Below are 19565 nucleotides of genomic sequence, written 5' to 3' on the forward strand. Positions count from 1 at the left end.
GTAACTTGAAGAGGCTAGCATCAAATTCAATTTTTATCTCACCAAAGGGCCTTGCAAAAGTCATGCCAAGATTTATTTTATTTCTCTTCACTATAGGCTGTTATGTCTCAATTTTGGAAAGAAACTTATGTTCCATGGTCATACGTTGTCAATATGAGGCACAAAATAGTTTTGACATTAGCACTATGCTTGAGGTTTGGAGATCTTTGAAAAAGATGCTGATGCTGCCTTTTTAGAGGCTTATCAGTTGCGAATATAAACCATATTCTTATCTGTTTCAGACACAGATGCAGCTGCAGCCAGAGCATCAAATTTCCAAACAAAAGGCCAGTAATATTTGACATTTTTCTCCCTGTGATGAAAATTTCCTAAGGATCCTTTGGATTGTTCTAGTATTGTATGTCTTTCTTCCTCTGCCAAAATGATATCTGTGGCATAACATTCCAAGAATAGCTTTGATTAGATTTGATTTGATTTTCTACTAGTGTCAGTCAGTACAAAATATAAGCAAAGAGTGCACATCAGTGAACTTGTCCAAGTCACATCTATATGTACATTGCACCTTGTAAAGTCAATGATACAGCATATGAACCAAGAATATAGGGTTCAAAAAGTTCAGACACGTGTTTTTCTTTCCTTGATTCTGTTACTACCAATTCCTTTTTGATAGAAAACAGGTAAATATTAGTTATTATTTAAGGTTCAGTGGAGTGATGACAATTTGAATGTCTAAAGTTGAGGTCAGCTTCAAGTTTTTATTGGTTTTTCAAACTCAAGTTCACAGATCTAGAGATAAGAGGCACATCAGAGTTTATCTACTTGAATCCCCTCATTTTATGAAGAAGGAAAATCAGGCTCAGAGAGCTAAATGACTTGCTCACATTGCATAGGTAGTGAGTAGCAGTCAAGATTTGAACTCAGGGACCAAGAAACCACGTTCAGCACTTATGTAGGTTCAGTACTCTTTCTACTGTACCACAATGACAAAAATATTTTTTAAAATCCTGCTTTTCTCAATCTCATAATTAATAAGTATTTAATTATAAATTGAATCATAATTAAGATAAATTATTTCAAAATTATTTTTTTTAATATTCAAAAAATATTTTAAACTGTGAGCTTTTCTTTCTTTTTGTTTAATTTAAAAATGAGAGGAACGGGCAAACTTCATGTTTCCCCCTTTTTTTTTTAAAATGCTGACTATCGTCATGGTAATGAGAGCAGACAAAATCATCTCTACTCTCTGGCCTGGTTCCTCTGTGACTAATTTCATGAGTTGTCACAATGACTGGCTAGTTTTAGGGTCCTTGGGTTTTTTTGTTTGGTTGTTAGTTTTTTTGTTTTTTTCTCTGCAAGAGAGTATGGAACTGCTACTTGTTGCCTTTTTTAAATCATGAGTTAAAGTTTACTACTGTTGCCTTTAAATAAAAACAGCTAAAAATTTAACTTTGTTCCCACTCAAAGCAGAGCAGTCCCTTCTCATTTCTAAGCCTCACTTTACTTATCTGAAAAATGAAAAAGTTCTACTAGATGAGCTACAATGTCCTTTCCAATGCTAAATCAGATTGCATCAAATCAGAATATAATTCCTTACTGCATCATCTAGTCAGAAATTATCTTTCAGACTCTTCTGCCCATGTCTTGTTTTTATAAAATGAGTCAGATATAATGTGCAGAGCATACCACTCCTCATCTGCTCCTGCTAGGCTTATGTTTTTCTCTCTTACTCATCTAGAAAATGATACGCTACATTGGCACTATTTCAATGATCTGTGTCTAAGGCTAGGCATCTCAACAGCAAAACAAATGAATTCTATTGATAGGCATGTGCTTCATAATGCCATGAAAACTTTAAGTCAGTAATTAATAACATAAACTGCCAACAAACAAGAGAATTTCCCTAGATGGGAAGGAAAGTAATAAACAAAAAAACAGGAAGGAGAAGAAGAAAAGTGGGCAGAATATGAAAAATCTGGGGATTTTGGAGAAATGACTTGCTAAGAGTCAACTTAGTACAGTGGATAAGGAACTTGTCTCAAGAGTCAAGAAAACCTGTATCCAAGTGCTTTTTCCAATGCTTACTGACTCTATAACCCTGGCAAGTCACAAGAACTATCTAAATAATATTAATAGAATTTATACAGAGCTTTAAGGTTTGCTAAATATTATCTCATCTTATGCTTACAATGACCCTTAGACTTAGGTGCTATCATTATTATCACCATTTTACAGTTGAAGAAACTGAGGCAGACAGTATTTTCTTTTGGTTTGGTTTATTTTGCTTTTGTTTTTGCCCAGGATCACACAGCTAGTAAGTGTTTAAACCAGATTTAAACTCAGGTCTTCCTCACTACAAGTCTAATGCTCTGTGCCACCTAGCTACCTATATTTTTCAGAGAATTATTGCAGAGTGGTTTCCATTTTATGTGAGTCAAGGGGGCTCTATACATCAGTAAAGTCACAGGCCTAGTAAAAAAAATATTATTTGTCTATTTATAGCTACTCCCAACTTCCCTCCTTCTCTTTAAATCCTTCTGCTTTGTATGTCCCTTCATTCCCTTCTCTCTTCTCTATACCCATCTTTTCATTTCATGTCTTTGTTTTTTAACAACCATTTGTTGAATATTTTTTATACATAAGGTATTGTCCTTGACTTTGACAATATAATGAGGTACCTGACATAGTTCCTGACCAGAAAACTGTAATCTAATTCAGGATCAATCAACCAACATTTATTATATACAATTTTATTATATAAGGAAATGGGCATATGCACAAAAGCTAAATTGTCATATAAGATACTATATGATAATTGAAAATTAATAAAATAAACAAAAAGATTTTAGAAGACCTCTGTGTACTGAGACCAAAGAATTACAAAATGCCAGAACTGGAAGGAAACCCACTTTGCTTGAAGGCCTCCACTAGTGTCAAGGAAATCTTTTTCTTCACAGATGACTTGACCTGAACCTTAAAGTTGGAACAGGAATAAATAAATGGAAAGAAGGGGAAAGGGGTGAACAACCTTTATCTCCACTTCTTCCCATGGATTCTTTCTTTTAATTTCTGTAATTAAATATATCATCTAATAAATTAGGCACTCGCTAGGTTCTGTGGGGCACAAAGAAATATAAGAAGATCCTCGCCCTCAAGAAACTTGCCTTGTGGTTAAAGAGAAGATATTGATCCACAAAAAGATAACTAAAAATACATGGCAAATGAGTAGCATACATGATGAGTTTATAGAAGATCAGAGAGTTTCTTGTAAGAGCGTTGAGAATGGTTATAGACAAGAGATTGAATTTGAGCTGGTCCTTAGAGAATGGACATGATTAAGAAAACTGCAAAGGAAGGAGTTTTTAAACAAAAAGAAGGGTGAGAGCTAAGGTATACAGACAGGAGTGTCAGGAGATGTTTGAGGAAAAGATGGAGAGTTTTTATTTAGTTAAGTTGTGGAAGATATGACTGGAAAGGTAGTTTGAGGTGAGACTATGGAAAATCTTAAAAATTAGGCAAAGGATTTTTGAAAAAAGGAATTGACCCACCACATGAAATGCTACAAGCAGGCCCAGGAGAGAAAATTCTAACAAAAGTCCATTGGGACAAAAAGTCATAGGTGGGTATAACCAAGGCCAATTGACAAGGCAAATATTTGTTCAAAGAGGAAGCTATGGTTAGAAATGAATGCCATTGTTTTCACCACATTCTAGTCTTCCCTTGCAAGTATCTTCAATTACAACTGAATAGACCAACATTCTGAACATTTCAAATGTTGAAATCTAAATCTATAAAAGGAGGCAATTAGACAAGGTCACCTCTAATGTTCACCCTAGATCTAATATCTCACTAATAATTAGTCTATGAAAATGCCTTAGTATGAAAAAAATAGCTTAAGCCACTACAACACTACCATACACAAGCAAACCCTTCATTCTCCTGTTTGACAAGATGTTTTCATTTCATGTACAAATGGATCTTGTCTCCATCCACATTTTCCAAAGAATTCCTCTCTAAATCCACGTTCAAAATTAAATTCTTTCCAATAAGTTGTTCAGAAATTTTACAACTAACCATGTACTTTCTTTCCCAGGGAGAAGAAACAAAGCTCTCAGAGAGAAGTATGTGTATGTAAAAAAACAACCATTAATATTTCCTGAGGCTTTCCTGAACTAGAGAGAAATCACTTATTCCATGCCCATTTTAATGCAGATTTTGTGATCTAGTTCTCTTATGTTTGCAATCAAAACCGCCTCCATTTTCACTTTTAGCTATTGTCTGTTCTTTTACATATTGAGACTAATCAATGCAGTTTTTCTCCCAAAGAGCAAGTGCTACTGTATCCCATAGACACAATGCTAAAATCTCAGAACTTTTCAGAACTCAGTTTTCATGTCATCAAAATTACTATTAGAGTAGAAACCATATGAAGAAAAAAGAAACAAGGGAAGCAAAGGAAGGAGGAAAAGAAGCAAAATTCTTTAAAGGAAGGAACTACTGAAGTGCTTAATAAATGCAGACTGATTAATGGAAGGAAGGAAGGGAGGAACAAGGGTAATTTCAAATGTGATGTTTCCCACAATAAGTTACAAATATAAAAAACCTTCATATCTTGTAAAGTATAGAAATGCAGTGTTCATGTCAATATAAAGATATATTTTGACCTTGAAACAGGTACACAGAACAAGATGGCTACTGAAACAAGAATACTGTCTTTGAAAAAATAATTGTTCTCAATACCTATGTTAGACAAAAGTTATAACTGATCTTTCAAAATAATAGATATATCCCTCTCTTTAAAGAATACTCATTTTAGCAGAGCCAACTTAAAGCATTCTGTAAAGCAAATGTTATTTTCCTATTAGCTTCACATCAAAAATAAAAAATTATTTCTGCAGGGGAAATCCCTCCAGACTGACTGGACCTGAGTGGACCTCAGATGGTGGCTAATATGGAGCCATACACTAGATTGGAATTCACTGACAGTGATTGGCCTCCAGCAAGTACATTGCAACACTTTCTGAAAGTTTCATTTTTCTCACTCTTAACTTCTGCAATACTTTCAGTATCAGATAACTCCTTACTTAATCTTTCCTTTTAAAGAAAAATAGAACATTTTTACTTATATGGTAATTCATACCTCTGAACTCATGATTTTCATAATGTTACCTCTTCTTTATCCATTTTTCCAAGTACTTATCAATTTTTAACAACTGAAAAGTTGTTAAAATGCAAAATATACATTTCACTCATAGCATTCCATCATGACGATTCTTTATGTCTGAGGTATTGGCTGAGACAAAATGCAATGATTCCCTATGTTATCAGTGCCATATATAGAAAATGCTCTATATTGAGTTTATTGGGAAACTCTGCACTTATATCATCAAAATACTATATAATATTGATGGCACTACATATTGATGGCAATAATGCATTTCATTTCAATGTTATAAATACACATAGATATTTATGTCATATGTAACATACATTATGTTATATAATAATACTATGATCTTATTAAAATAGTTTCTCTAAAAATTAGTCCTACTGTCATAAAAATATTACTATAAAAGTAACATCTTTTCAAAATGAAATTTTGTTCATTCCAATAAAGCACCTCTTGTTTGCAAGACAGAAAGATTACAAGCACAAACTTTATAGAAATGAAAATGTGCTATGATTTAGGGAAAGAAAAAAATACCATATTTTTTCTCTTTTATTGAAAGTACATTAGAATTCAAACCATTACTCTCCTGTGTTTTTGCTGCTCAATAAGACCTCCTACTTGATAGAGATAGCAAGTAGATAAGAGGATATTCTAAACCAAGAAATACTGCTGACCAAACATAGAGGAGAACCAACAAAATCCATCATTGGAAGAAAAGCTCCACCCCAGGCTCCCATCCTCATCTATTCCCTTGTGTTAGCTAAAGTAGAAATTGACAATGGAATGTGCTCAGGAGGTAACTGCTGGCCTCTTTCTTGAAGAAAGAAGCTCAGTGGAAAGTACAGAAAGATTTCAAAATGCAAACAGAATAGGAGAATATAAATAATTTTCTCCATTTACTTTATTAGGAGACTGCCCAAAATATCAACCTCATATTAACTACTTAAAGTGATTTTGTAAAGTTAGTATTAAGCAAGTCACAGTAAAGAACCTAAAACCTAGATCTTTCTGACCATCTTTGTAACCAAAAGAAATGTAGTCACGATAGAATAGAAAATGCTGATCAAACATCCATTAGGCAGCCCTTCGATGAATTAGTATCTCAGACTAAATCAGGTAATTGAATTAAAACTATTTCTGAAAACACAGTAAGCCAAAATGGTACAAAATATTTCTGTGGAAAATTAGTTTTGCATTTTCTTAAGACTCAATGTCTCCTCATCTTTTCAAGCCTGATATCTAAAATTCACCAATACACCCAGGAAGGGTGTTGGCCCCTTGGTTGCCAAGACAGAAAAATGAGGACCCAAGTTCATCCTTGGCTCTCCTGTGAGACCAAAACTGGATGTGAAAACTTCGTATTCATAGGAATCAACAGAAGGCTAACACTGACATATGATTCCACATCATCACACAAATTTGGAATTCAGTAAAGTGCTGAGAGTAGTCATCAAAATTTGAGGAAGCAAATTTGTGGGCTGAGAACAGGGAGTGGCTTACAAGCCACCAAAGCCCTTCTGTATAGCTTCACGAAAGCAGGATGTTGAAAAAATTGTAGATGGAAAAAAATCCTTATTTTCTCATTTTAAAAATAATAATAAGACCTAAAATCTGATATTTTGGGAAAAGTTTAGAGCCTTTCTTTTTTAAAAAAAAGTTTTGCTTTCCTAAGAGCCATGAGCAATAGGTAAAAATTGAAAAAGACACTATTTTCCTCTTTATTATGATTTTTTTTCAAAAAGAAAACATACCATCTTCCAATGGAAGCATTGTAATCTGTCGCTCAAGTTACACCTCCATGTTATTTAAGGGAACTTTGGCATCTCTGCATTGCCTGTTTCCAAGTTACCAAGTCTACACTGACACTCACTTTTCTTTCGGTATTAGTTATGGCCATCTTAGAAAAAAAAACTTCTAAAATAAAATTTCAAACAAGAAATCATGAAGAGACAAGCACATACCTGTGACAAAGACAGTGTCCAGAAACGCAAAGCCAAATGTCAAGAGTTTAAGCCACAAAAACATGGTTATATCTGGGAATCAACTGTGTCCTAATGAAACAGCATGCGTCCTTCTGAAAAGGAAAATAATTGTTATTGCGTGAGAAAAAAGTATTTCTCTGAAAAACAGAATCAAAAAGAAAAGAAGTAAGAGCACATACTCTGCTGGGTTGTCTTATCAGTCAGAGAGCAATTTCCTCTGTTACCCTTCAACTAACCACTTGCTAGCTACAAGCACTACTAGGTAGTGATGTCAGATTCAGTTTTACCTACTTCTCAAAAAAATATTGTAAAGTCCTGTTTCCAGGAAGTCAAGAGACTCGTTCAAAGTCAGTGCAGTGATATCTTACTTCCTTATTTCTAGCCATTTTGAGCCTCTGAGAGGCACTTTTAAAGGGATCACTTTTCTTTAAAGAAAGGACAATCCTTTTTTTCTTTTTCTTTTCTTTTCTTTTTTCTTTTTTTTTTTTAGTAACTCTCCAAATAATGCTTCTTTCACTGCAGACAACATTTCTGATAAATTCTGTCTACCATAGCAGCAAATTCTCAGTATTACCCTCATTGGACAATGAAAAAAAGCTAAGACTTAGGATAGGTATGTGTAACTATTAACTGGGTGATCATAGAACACAGACCTATCCTATAGGCTCTTGACTTCCTGGACACAGGACTCTATAGTATTGTGGGCCACAAATTCTAGGTGTCGTCATTTTGATCATACTAATGATATAATTGGGTCAAAGTCAATGAGTATACAAAGAAAATGCAAGACAATTTTAGGGGGTGAGAGTAGCAAGGTAGAGAGGTTGGGGAAAGGCCTCATGTAGGAAGTAGTATTAGAATTTAATTCTGAAGGAAACCAGGGATTCTAAGAGATGGAGATGAGGGAATGTATTCAAGTCATATGCTCATCTGATCACTGCTTTAACTAAAAATCAACATTTTAATGTAAATTTAACGTTTGCAGAGCATTCTACATAATTACCTCATCTGGGCCTCACAACCCTGTAAGGCAGGCCTGATAGATATGTTTATCCCCAGTCTACAGATGAGAAAACCGAGACTCAGGAAGTCTTGTGCATGGTCAAACAACTAGTAAACACTGCATATGGGTTATTAGGATTGTTTTCACTTTTTTTTTGTATTCCTAGCATCTAACAGTACCAAAGATTCAGTAGATAATTACTAAATTCCAATTAATTGATTAGCTGACTTTTCTGACAAGGAGCAATATCTACCAGAGTTTCTCCACTTACTTCACAGGGTTGATCAAATGAGATAATAGTTGTGAAGCACCTAGCACAGTGCCTGGCACATAGTAGGTTCTAGATAAATGCTTATTTCCTTTCCTCTTTCTTTCCCCATCTGACCTCCCCCACAACAGGTGTTCACCTAGTTACTTCCTCCCACAAGGCAAGAAAACTGCTGCTCAGACTTGATAGGAGTAGAAGAGGGTATGTAAAGACTCAAGTCACACTACTCTTGCCATAGCTTCCTGGTGGCCTCTAATTATATTGATGTGACTCCCTGGTCATGATGGGGTTCAGACTCTGGGAGCCTCCTTGAGCTCCCCTTGAATCTTCCCACTTAATCTGGCCTTTCTTACTCAAATCTAATCTTCTCATTTGTTCTGGCAATCTCAGGAAGCCCTTGGGCTTGTCATTATCCTTCTACTGAGGTCTCTGTTGCACCCCCACCCTTGATCCCATCAAAACCACATTCCCCAGGCTGTCGAAAACTCCCATCAAGATCTGTATCCATTCCCATACTGCCCCTATCAAGATCTCTTGATTGCCCTACCTGCTTCCCACCTAGGCACCCCCCTAGTCTGATGTTTGTTGATTCTCCTCAAGACCCTTCCTAAACCCCTCCTCCTATCACCCTGGACTACCAGACCACCCACCCCCATCCCTCCTATACTCTTTTCTGTATTTAAGTCCCACCTTGCCTCCATGAAGGCACTCAGATTCAATCCAGCTCTGACTCTGTCTAGCTGGGATTCTATCTGGCCCGCTTGTGAATACAAGAGTTACAAATGCTTAGATTCCTCAAGAGGCAACCCAATTTGGCGAATCTTTAATAAACTTTGTTTTCTTTGGCCTTAAGAAGGCTTGAGTCGAATTCATTCGAGCACGACCCAGACTGTCGGTATTTTGGGGTCCCCTTCACCCCTGAACCTCATCAGTCACATATAGGACTAAAAAGGTCCACGCATAGAGGGGTTGTGCTCTTCGGCCTTGGAAAAAGTCCTAAGACTTTCCATATGGAGATGAGCTGGGGAGAGGAGTGTCTGTCTACCCAAGCTAGAGAATCCTTGTTGAATATCTTTTTCTAAGATATGACTAAGTAAAGCTTTAATGTTATCTGTTGAATAACCTAGAAGAACCTCATTTTGTCTCAACATTGAATTCGAACTAACAGGATACAGGCTTGAGCCAGGCTCACCTGTAATATTTGTCATAGTTGGTACGTGAGACAAGAAGTCCTCATGGTTGAGTTAAAGGAAGAGGAGTGCAAATGTGGAGAGTGGGGCCTCCACTGGCTGGATCCTACACTGTAGCTGGCTGTGACCTGGGGCTTTCTGGTAGTGTATAGAAAGTACTCTCAATTGAAGAAGGAGTAGCCTCCTCCCCTCATCATGCAAAGTGATTAGCTAAGTGACTGTTAAGGAAGACTGGGGGTGGGGGGAAAGGGGAGGAGGAACCAAGTCTAATATTCCCTAGTTGATGCTGACTCTCCTGCAGAAGTTGAGCTGCCAGTATAATAAAACTGAAAGTAAACTTGATCAGTGTTTCAACAACTAAACACAGAGCGTGAGTCTTTTAAACATCATGCAATGAAGGTGGAGAGGGAGCTAATGGAAAAAGTAAAGGAACTTCAGCTGATGAGAGTGGAGCCTAGGGATAGAAGTCTCGAAAGCAGAGATTTCACTGCACCCTACTGAAATCAGAACCGTAAGACAGGATAATGGGAGCAGGAGTGAGGAAGGGACTTGGAACTCTCAGAAGTGCTAAGAAAGTGTTAAACTTATCCTTACTGCTGCCCAGAAGACAGTGATTTCCTCCACTGAGGGAGGAGGGGACCACCTTTCTCTATCAAGGAACTAAGGAAGATACATAAGAAGTTTGAACAGCAACTTAACTATTCACTGAAACAGAGACCCCTGAGATGGGGTCTAATTGTGCCAGTAGGGAGACTCCATAGCTTAGCTCAATAAGCTTGGGAAGTTTTTTGAGGATTTACTCAAAGGACTTTACAAAGTTTATCTAAAGTTATTTTCCCATTTCAGCCAGCTCTCTAATAGAGATCTACATGGGCAAGTGTGAAGTTCTAAAGGAAATTGATGTGATAGATTGGAATTATATGGACCCATATCTATTACCAGTTTGCCTTAGGGACAATTAGGTCCCACCTCCTGGGTGTAGTCCACTCAAATGGCAACATGTTTCAATTATAGGACTCTTCTGACATAGAATTACACGTGTATGAGCAGATCGACTGACAAAACTTGGCCACTCCTGTTCAACTCCTGAAAGCTGAAGTTTGAACAAATACTGCTGTCAATGGAAATAAATTGTCTTGTAATGGAAGACAAAGACACCGAGCATAGAGCATAGAATTGGGTTGGTTTACCCAAATTAAGTGCAAAGTACCCTTGTTAAATATTCTTTTCTATTCTGTGGCTAAGTAAACCTTCAGCTGTTAGAAAGATCGAAAAGTATTTCATTCATCCTAACATTGAACTTGAAGTTGAAGGCTACTGACCTGTCACATCTGCCCCTAACACTATAAATCCAGCACTTTAATCTATTAAACAGTTTTATTGTTCTGTTTATATCAATTAATTTATTTTATGATGATCAACAAAAATGTGAATTAGCTTGTCACTCAGTCAATTAGCATTTATTAAGTATCCAGTATATGCTAGGAACTATGTTAAGCACTGAATATACAAAGAAAGGTTAAAAAAAAAAATCCATTGATCACATTCTAACGAAGGAGAAAATATGCAAACACCTACATACTAACAAGATATGTGGAGTAAATGGGAATAACCTCAGAAGGAAGGGAATTTGAGATTAAAGAGGACTGAGGAATGTTTCTTGCAGAGGATAGGACTTAGCTGAGACCTGAAGGAAGTCTGGAAAACTAAAAGATAGAAATAATGTGGGAGAGCATTTCAAGCATGAGGAATAACGAGGAGGCCAGTACCACAAAGTATGTGGAGAGGAGAAAGATAAAGCAAGACTAGGGGTAGGAATGAACCAAGTTAAGCCAGAGGAGTTTATGTTTGATCCTGGAGTCAATAGGGAGTCAGAATGGTGGCATGGTCAAATCTATACTTTAGGAAGAACAATTTGACAGCTGGGTGAATGAAGAATTGGAGTAGGGAAGGACTTGAGGCAGGGGGAGGAACTAGAAGCCACTGCAATAGTTTACGCTTGAGGTGATGAGGGTCTGGATCACGGTGGAAGTATAGTTGTAGTTGAAAAGGGAATATTTGAATGTCAAATCATCAAGCTTTGGAAACAGATGGGATAGAAGAGATGAAAGAGTGAGGAGTAAAGTACAGCAACTAGGTGGTGAGCCTGTTGACTAACAGGATAGTGGTACCCTCAACAATAATAGGAAAAATAGGAAGAGGGACAAGTTTGGAGGGAAAGACAAAGAATTCAGTTTGGGGCATGATGAGTTTAGGATGTCTATAGGGCATTCAGTTTCAGATGTCTAAAAGGATGTTAGAGATGAAAACCTAGTGGTCAGGAGAGAGGTTAGAGCTTGACAAGTAGATCTGAGAGATAATTGAAAACATGAGAGCTGATGAAGTCACCGAGTGAAATCGTATAGAAGGAGAAGACCTAAAGCAGACCCTTGGGGGACACCTATGGTTAACAGACCTGAATGAAAGGAGACAGAGAAGGTAGTCAGATGGGCGAGAGAAGAATCAGGAGAGAGCAGTGTCATGATAACCTAGGGAGAACAGTATCAAAGTGAAGAAGGTAATGAACAATGTTAAAAGCTACAAAGAGATCAAGGAGGATGGGATTGTAGAAAAGATCATTATATTTGGGCAATTAAGAGATTATTGATAACTTTGGAGAGAATAGTTTCAGTTGAATGATGAGGTCAGAACCCAGTTTGGAAAGAGGTGAGAAGAAAGTGAAAAGAAAGGAAGTCGGGTACCTATTGGAAACTTTTTTTTCTCAAGGAGGAGTTCAACCATAAAAAGGTTGAGAGATATGGGACTACAACTACTGTGGATGAAAGGATCGAGTGAGAGTTTTTTGAGAATGAGACAGAAATGGATGGATACATTTGTAACAGTAGGCAAGGAGCCATTAGATTAAAGATTAGTGAAAGAGTAGGCATGATGGAGGAAACAATCTTCTTGAGAAGACTGGATTAAAGCAAACTGTCATTCAATGAAAACCATTGTTTGTGGGATCAAATCTTGCCTCTGCTATTTACTACTTATGTGACCCTGGTAAATCGCTTAAACTCTCTGAGCCTCAGTTTAATCATCTGTAAAATAAGGATTTAGACTAGTTGCCCTTTCAGTTCTAAATCTATGAAATCCATGTAAAACTAGTCTCAGGGAAGGATAAGAGGATGGGGAGAAAGTTGAAAAATATGGTTTGACATTAAGAAATGAAAGAGGTCAAATGCCCATGAATTACTCCAAAATATCTTATATTTTCTTCAAGAAGAGAACTGGAAGTTACAGTATGTGTTGAGTATTAAAAAACATCACAAAAATGAAACTGACTAAAAGTGTATGGTCAGGAAATAACGTATTACTGGAAGTCATTTCAGAATCAGTATAGGTGAAAATGACACCACATTAGAAGAAAGACCATGGTCAAAAAGAAGATATGATAACTCAAACCTGAACTATCCAACAAAGCAATTGTGCCAATCATGGGAAAGAAATAAAATAAAAGACAACAGATCTGATTATGACCATTTCCCACAAAAATTTAACCAATATGAAAAAACTGCTGTAATGTGAATGGTAAAAAACTATAAATGTTATTTCATATAGCAACCATTTCATCTCTCTGTGAAATGGAGAATCTTAGCAGCTGAGGTTAACACTGATTTAAAATAGAAACTCTTTTGTGAAATGTAGTGGAAATAATGGTGGGAGTTTATTATTGGCAGTATGACCACAAATCAGTGAAGAACTATGGATGGGAAAAGAGATCTTCAGAAATTTTAGTGGTAAATTCAATGAAACAAGATTGTCCCATAATATATTTAGAGCTAAGACTAGAAAAAAAAAATAGTTGAACAAAAAAAATTAAATAAACAGATTTTCCATCAGATCTATAAAGAATTGTTTCCCTTATGACCTACTAAAGGTTACATTAGAACTTAAGCATTATAATCATAAAGATTCCTTTTTATATGCAAGCACAGAGATAACTGTGATCAACAGTTGTCATAAAACAATGAATAAAACAGGAAGATGTGCTCATCAAATATGTTCGCCACTGTTGTGGATATTTTCTTACCCAGAAACCAAATGGAAGAGGGATCCCTTAATGATGGTTGAGTCTTTTAGATGTCCTTGTGTGCAGAAGATACTGTGCCGCCTACATTAAGCTCCATCGTACTACAGGGACTCCTCAATAGGATCTGTAAAAACTCAAAGGAGACTAACTTAACCAGGCATAGAGAAAAAATGTAAATAGACAAAGAATATTTTCTAGCCCATTACTTAAAGCTAAATATACAAGCCATTAAGTTAATCTATTGGTAGAAATGATGATAAATACAGTTAGATAGATGTAGATGATGATGAAGATAGATCAATGATAGATAGATAGATAGATAGATAGATAGATAGATAGATAGATAGATAAATAGATAGATAGATGATAGAGATAGATAGATAGATAGATAGATAGATAGATAGATAGATAGATAGATAGATAGATAGATAGATAGATAGATAGACAGACAGACAGACAGACAGATGGGAGGGGGCTCGTTAGAGGGACACATAATATCTGATATATAGACTTCCAGTTAAGGCAACCTTTTCTTCAAATGCAGATTAGTCTTTGCCCTGTAACTTAGAGTCTTAGATAACTGCCTAAGGCAGTAAAAAACCAATACACTTAGAAAGAGCAACACAGACACTATGTGTCAAAGGGTCAAATGAGAGACTTGAATTCAGGTCCTTCTGACTCACAGACCTGCCCTCTACTTCTTGGACCCCTCTGGCACTGAAGCTATGAATCAACTAGCAGTAAGAGAGAAGACTGGATGACCTTTTGAATATTGTATGGCCCTTTCAATAATCCCAGCCTATATCCTGACACAAAATTCCTCCTTTTAAGACCAGTATTCTTCTGATAACGATACATGACTGTGTCTGTAGTAGCAGAATCCCAGTCTCTAAAGAATAAAAACTGCAATGACCCAAAAAGGTAAGAGATCAATGTAATGTGTTAGTAGATTGCAGAATATTACTAGTGATTATGTGAATACAAGAAGTAACATAAAAATAACATCCATGAAATATATACTTAGAAAAGGAGATGAGTCGGTCATCAAATGAAAACAATTAACTGTTATTTGAGGTAGGACATCTTTCACTTCTATTTTTCCAGTTTTCCTATGGGTTATATAGTACAGCCTGCTGGCATATACCATGCATTTCTCAGTTGCCCTGTGCGGTATTCATTTTTAATTTGTCAGGTTTAAACAATTAATCAGTAAGAATTTGTTAAAGCTATGTTCCAGGCTAAGCACTGAGGATGCAGAAACAGCTTCCCTTCCCTGGAGAAATTTATCTTGCACCCATAAAAGGAACATGAAGAAAGAAACAGACTCTACAAGAAAACACAGAGACTCCATCCAGCCCTTCCTGCTTCAAGAGGGGAGAAAGAAGCTGAAAAGTATTAAAAAGGGGACAAAAATTAAATTCAGCTCACTCACTCCCCCCTGTGACTTCAAAAACTGATCAAGCCTAGATAGTGAGGTCTTCCTTAAGATATTTCTTTCTCTTTTCTACACATTGCTTAGTTCCATATAACTAGATATCACTTCCACATCACTCATCATAGACTAGAATATGTTGTTAAGGAGGGATCATATGGAGGCCATCTCAAAGAGGATAAATTACTGAGATATTCAAAGAATCCTCTCTTCAAGCCATCTCACCTATAGAGTTTTTTTGTTATTTTTGGAATTTTATTTTATTGATACTTTTCATTTCTGAGATGTATTTTATTTCTTTAACTATTTGAAATTATTTATTTTCTTAATCTCTTTCCATTATTCTCCTCCACTGAATAACTTTTTTAAATTAAAAAAAAATGAAACCCTCAGTCTAGGAATTCATATTCCAGCAAAACAAATCCCCACACTGGTCATCTCTGAAAACACATGTAGCTTTCTACATTTTCAGTTCAGCACCTCACTCTGAAGGGGTGGGTGGCACGTTCTATCTTCATTTTGGGGGGGAGGGGACTTGTGGTTTATCAGCGAGTTAAACAGAGTTCTAAAGTACTGAAAAGGTTATATTTTTCCTTTCTTTACAATGTTCCTGTTGCACAACACAGACTCTAACAAGCATTTTAACCAAGTTCTCAATATGAAATTTCCCTTACTATTTTCAAATGATAAATTTCCTTTGGGAAATATTTTAGATAATTCAAACATTAAATTTGAACAAAGCACCAACTTCTGTATATTTCTGCTTCAGTGGTATTCAAATTCTATTCACATTGTAGAAAAAAACATTTTTTTAAACTCACATTCAACTCAGTTATTGAGCAAGATTTAGAAGATAAAGCAAAGAAAACACTTATTCAGACATCAAAATGACATTTTTCCCCTGAAATAAACACTAGAGTTTTCTGCACATACAATATTTTGGATGGATCAATGGATGCCCTATTGAGGCCATGAGAGGGCTTAGGCATTCTTATTTTTATTGTTCTCATTTCCAACTAACTTGGATCTATCAATTATTAATAAACAAGCAATGAGGAGGGACAAAGAGAAAGGGGAAAGGGGAAGGGAGAGAGATGGAGAGGGAAAAGGAGAGAAGTGGGAGTTTCCATTTTATGAAAACATGGAAACAACACATACACTCATAAGAAAATACCAAGTAACTTCTGGTGAGGGGCATGGATAGCAGCTATGGGGAGGTCAGAAAAGGTTTCTTGTAAAAGTTGGTGCTTAAATTGAACTTTAAGAAGTTGGGAATTCCAGCACACATTTCTAGAATTTTTCTACAAATGTGTCCAGATTGAAATATATATTTTGAAATGCTTCTTTTTTTAATTTAAATGTACTTTTTTTCTAAACTTGTTGGCCACCATTTGTTACTGTCTGGATAAGATTCATACTAAGGTCAAACACAGTTGAATCAACATTTTGCAACATGAGTCAAATATCCCAGAAAGGCAGCATGTCACAGGGAACAGAGAACTTGACTTGGCATCAGGAAGACCTGGGGTCACATATCACCTTAGACACTTATTTACTTTGTGACCATGGGCAAGTCACCTAACCTGGGTCTTAGTTCCTAATCTGTAAAATGAAGGAACATTACTGCACAGTCTCCAAGATCTCTTCTGGATTACAGTCATCCTCATGTTCAAGATGTCATGTTGAAACCCAGCAATGAAAAACCTTTTCCATGGGACAAAGAAGTCACCTGTATAATTGAGAAATTCAACTGAACATCCCTGCCTTTTTTAGAAAAAGAATACTACTTTTGTGTCCTGTAATCTTTCATGTCCATAAGCATACCCTGTAATCTTCTCCTGCTTCATAATTTATCAGTTCAGATAGCCAAACAGTTTTGGCTCAGTGGAACTCCACCAGTAGAGATCAGATTGACTCTCCATTGTCACTGTGAATTTTCTAGTTTGGCTTTTGATTTTCTAAGTTTTTAATTGGGGAAAATCAGCACGTTCTGGAATGCAATTTAGAATCATAGGACTACAAACACATCTGAGAAAGCCACCTGGCCCACGTCCATCATTTTCAAAGACAGAGTACAGAAACTAAGGAATAGAGAGGTTAAGTCACTTAATCTCTGTGACTAAAGTTCACACAGATAGTAGGCAGCAGAAACTAGATTCAAACTCAGGGTCTCTGACTCCAAATCCAGTATCATTTCCATTGCAATTTGCATTAAGACCTCTAATCACAAATTCAATACAAATTCAATATTTGTTATTATTAAATGTTATTATTACAATTTTATGTTATATATTATATATTTAATGTATTTTAATTTAATATTTTAAATTAATTAAAATATTATTATTAAAACTTACTGTGTGTCAGGCACTATGCTAAATATTGGGTATACAAAAAAAGAGTAGTTGATTAGTAACGGTGTCAAAGGCTTTAGAGAAGTCAAGAGGGTTGAGAAAAGGTAATTAATATTTAACAATTAAGAGATCATTAGCCACTTTGGAGAGAGCAGTTTCACTTTAATGTTGAGGTCAAAAAAGAGACTGTAAGAACATTAAGACAATGAGAGAGAAAGCAAACACACAGATGGAGACAAGTGGATGGATGGATGGATGGATAGAAGAATAAATGAATGGATAGATAAGAAAATAAATAAACATACAGCACCTGCTCTCAAGGAGCTCACTAATATGGAGACAACATGTGAACAATTATTGTATACCCAAGATGTTGGATAAATTGGAGATAATTTCAGAGGGAAGGTATTAGCATTCAGGAGTTTTGGAAAGGTTTCTTGTAGAAGGGGAGATTTTAACTGAGATTTAAAGGAAAGCCAGGGAGCAGAGATGAGGAGGAAGAGAATTTTAGGCAAGTAGGACAGCCAGTGAAAAAAGAGGGAGTCAGAAGATGAATTGTTTTGTGTGAGGAACAGCAAAGGGGCTAATGCCATTGGATTTCAGAGAACATAGGGGTAAGAAAGGTAGAATAGATCTGGGAGCCATCAATGTAATGGTGATAATTAAAAGTATGGGTGCTGATGAGCCCTCTAAGTGCAATGGTGTATAGAAGGAGAAGAGAAGCTCCAAGACAAAACCCTTGGGGGTACTTGTGGTTCGTAGATGTGACCTAGATGAAGATCCACCAAAAGAAGCAGAGAAGGAGTTGGAGGAGGCCCAGGAAAGAGAAATATCACAGAAACCTAGAGAAAAATATCAAGCAGAGGATGATAAAGTGTGGGAAGGATATAAGCATTTATATAGCATAGCCTCTTCTATGTGCCAGACACTATGCTAAGCACTTTACAAATATTATCTCATATGATTGATGACAGAGTCAAAGATTTTAGAGAAGTCAAGAGGGATGAGGGATAAGTAAAGGTAATTTATATTTGGCAATTAAGAGATCAGTGGTCACTTTGGAGAGAGCAGTTTCAGTTTAATGCTGAAGTCGAAAAAGAGACTGTGAGAGTTACGATGACAATGAGAGGGGAGAAAAAGTGGAGTCACCTATTGTAGATGATGTCAGATAGTTTAGCCATCAGAGGGAGGAAGGGATGGATGAACCAAGGGAGAGTTTCTTGAGAATCTAAGGGACATGGGTATGTCTGCAGACAATAGGGAAGCAACCCACAGACAGGGAAAGTTGAAAATTAATGAGAGAATGCGATTCAATTGATCAATACACATTTATTAAGTACTCTGTGCCAGGCGTTAAGAGCTGGGGATACAAAAAGAGATAAAAGACAATTCCTGTCCTTAGGGAGAAAACATGAAACCAAATATAGACAAAGCAGACTATATACAGGATAAATTGGAAATAATTTACTGAGAGAAGGCATTGGAATTAAGAGGGATTGGGGAATGCCTCCTGGAAAAGGTAGGATTTTATCTGGGACTCAAAGAAATCTAGGGACATCAGAAGTCAAAGTGGATAAGGGAGAGTATTCCAAGCATGAGGAACAGTTAGAGGAGAATGCCTAAAGCTGAAAGATGAGGTGTTTTGTTCTTAGAATAATAATGACCAGTGTAACTTGTTCAAAGAATATGTGTCAGAGAGTAATGTGTGAGAAGACTGGAAAGGTAGGGGAGGGTTAGGTTATGAAGAGCTTTGAATGTTGAACCAAGCATTTTGTATACAATCCTGGAATAGGGAGTCACTGGAGTTTATTGAATAGGTGGGAGATTAGACCGGTGTTTTAGGAAAATCACTTCAGTGACTGAATGCGGGATGGACTAGAGTGAGGAAAGAACTTGAGGAAGGCAGACCCACCAGCAGGCTATTACAATTATCAAGGTATAAGGTGATAAGGTCTGCACTAGAATGGTGACATGTTACAGGAAAGAGCATATTTGAAAGATATTGCAAAGTTGAAATCAAAAGACCATGTTAACAACTTGGATATGGGAGGGGGAGAGGCAGGGTGGTAAGAGATAGTGAAAAATCCAGGATGACTC

At 36.5% G+C, this 19565-nt stretch overlaps 1 protein-coding gene across 5 annotated transcripts in view; it reads right to left on the bottom strand.

Moving 5' to 3' along the window:
* The window catches only part of PTPRC (protein tyrosine phosphatase receptor type C), a 132661-nt gene extending 125231 nt beyond the window's left edge, over positions 1 to 7430 (bottom strand). For all 5 annotated transcript variants that reach the window (XM_072648288.1, XM_072648287.1, XM_072648285.1 and 2 more), the window contains exons 1-2: positions 7329 to 7430; positions 7129 to 7241 (exon numbers count right to left, since the gene is read on the bottom strand). In XM_072648288.1, coding sequence (XP_072504389.1) covers positions 7129 to 7192 — 64 coding nt within the window. In that variant the 5' untranslated portion in view covers positions 7193 to 7241; positions 7329 to 7430. The remainder of the gene's footprint in view (positions 1 to 7128; positions 7242 to 7328) is intronic.
* Between the last annotated feature and the right edge of the window lie 12135 nt (positions 7431 to 19565).

The sequence above is a fragment of the Notamacropus eugenii genome, chromosome 2, assembly GCF_028372415.1.
Source record: "Notamacropus eugenii isolate mMacEug1 chromosome 2, mMacEug1.pri_v2, whole genome shotgun sequence".
Classification (NCBI taxonomy): Eukaryota; Metazoa; Chordata; class Mammalia; order Diprotodontia; family Macropodidae; genus Notamacropus; species Notamacropus eugenii.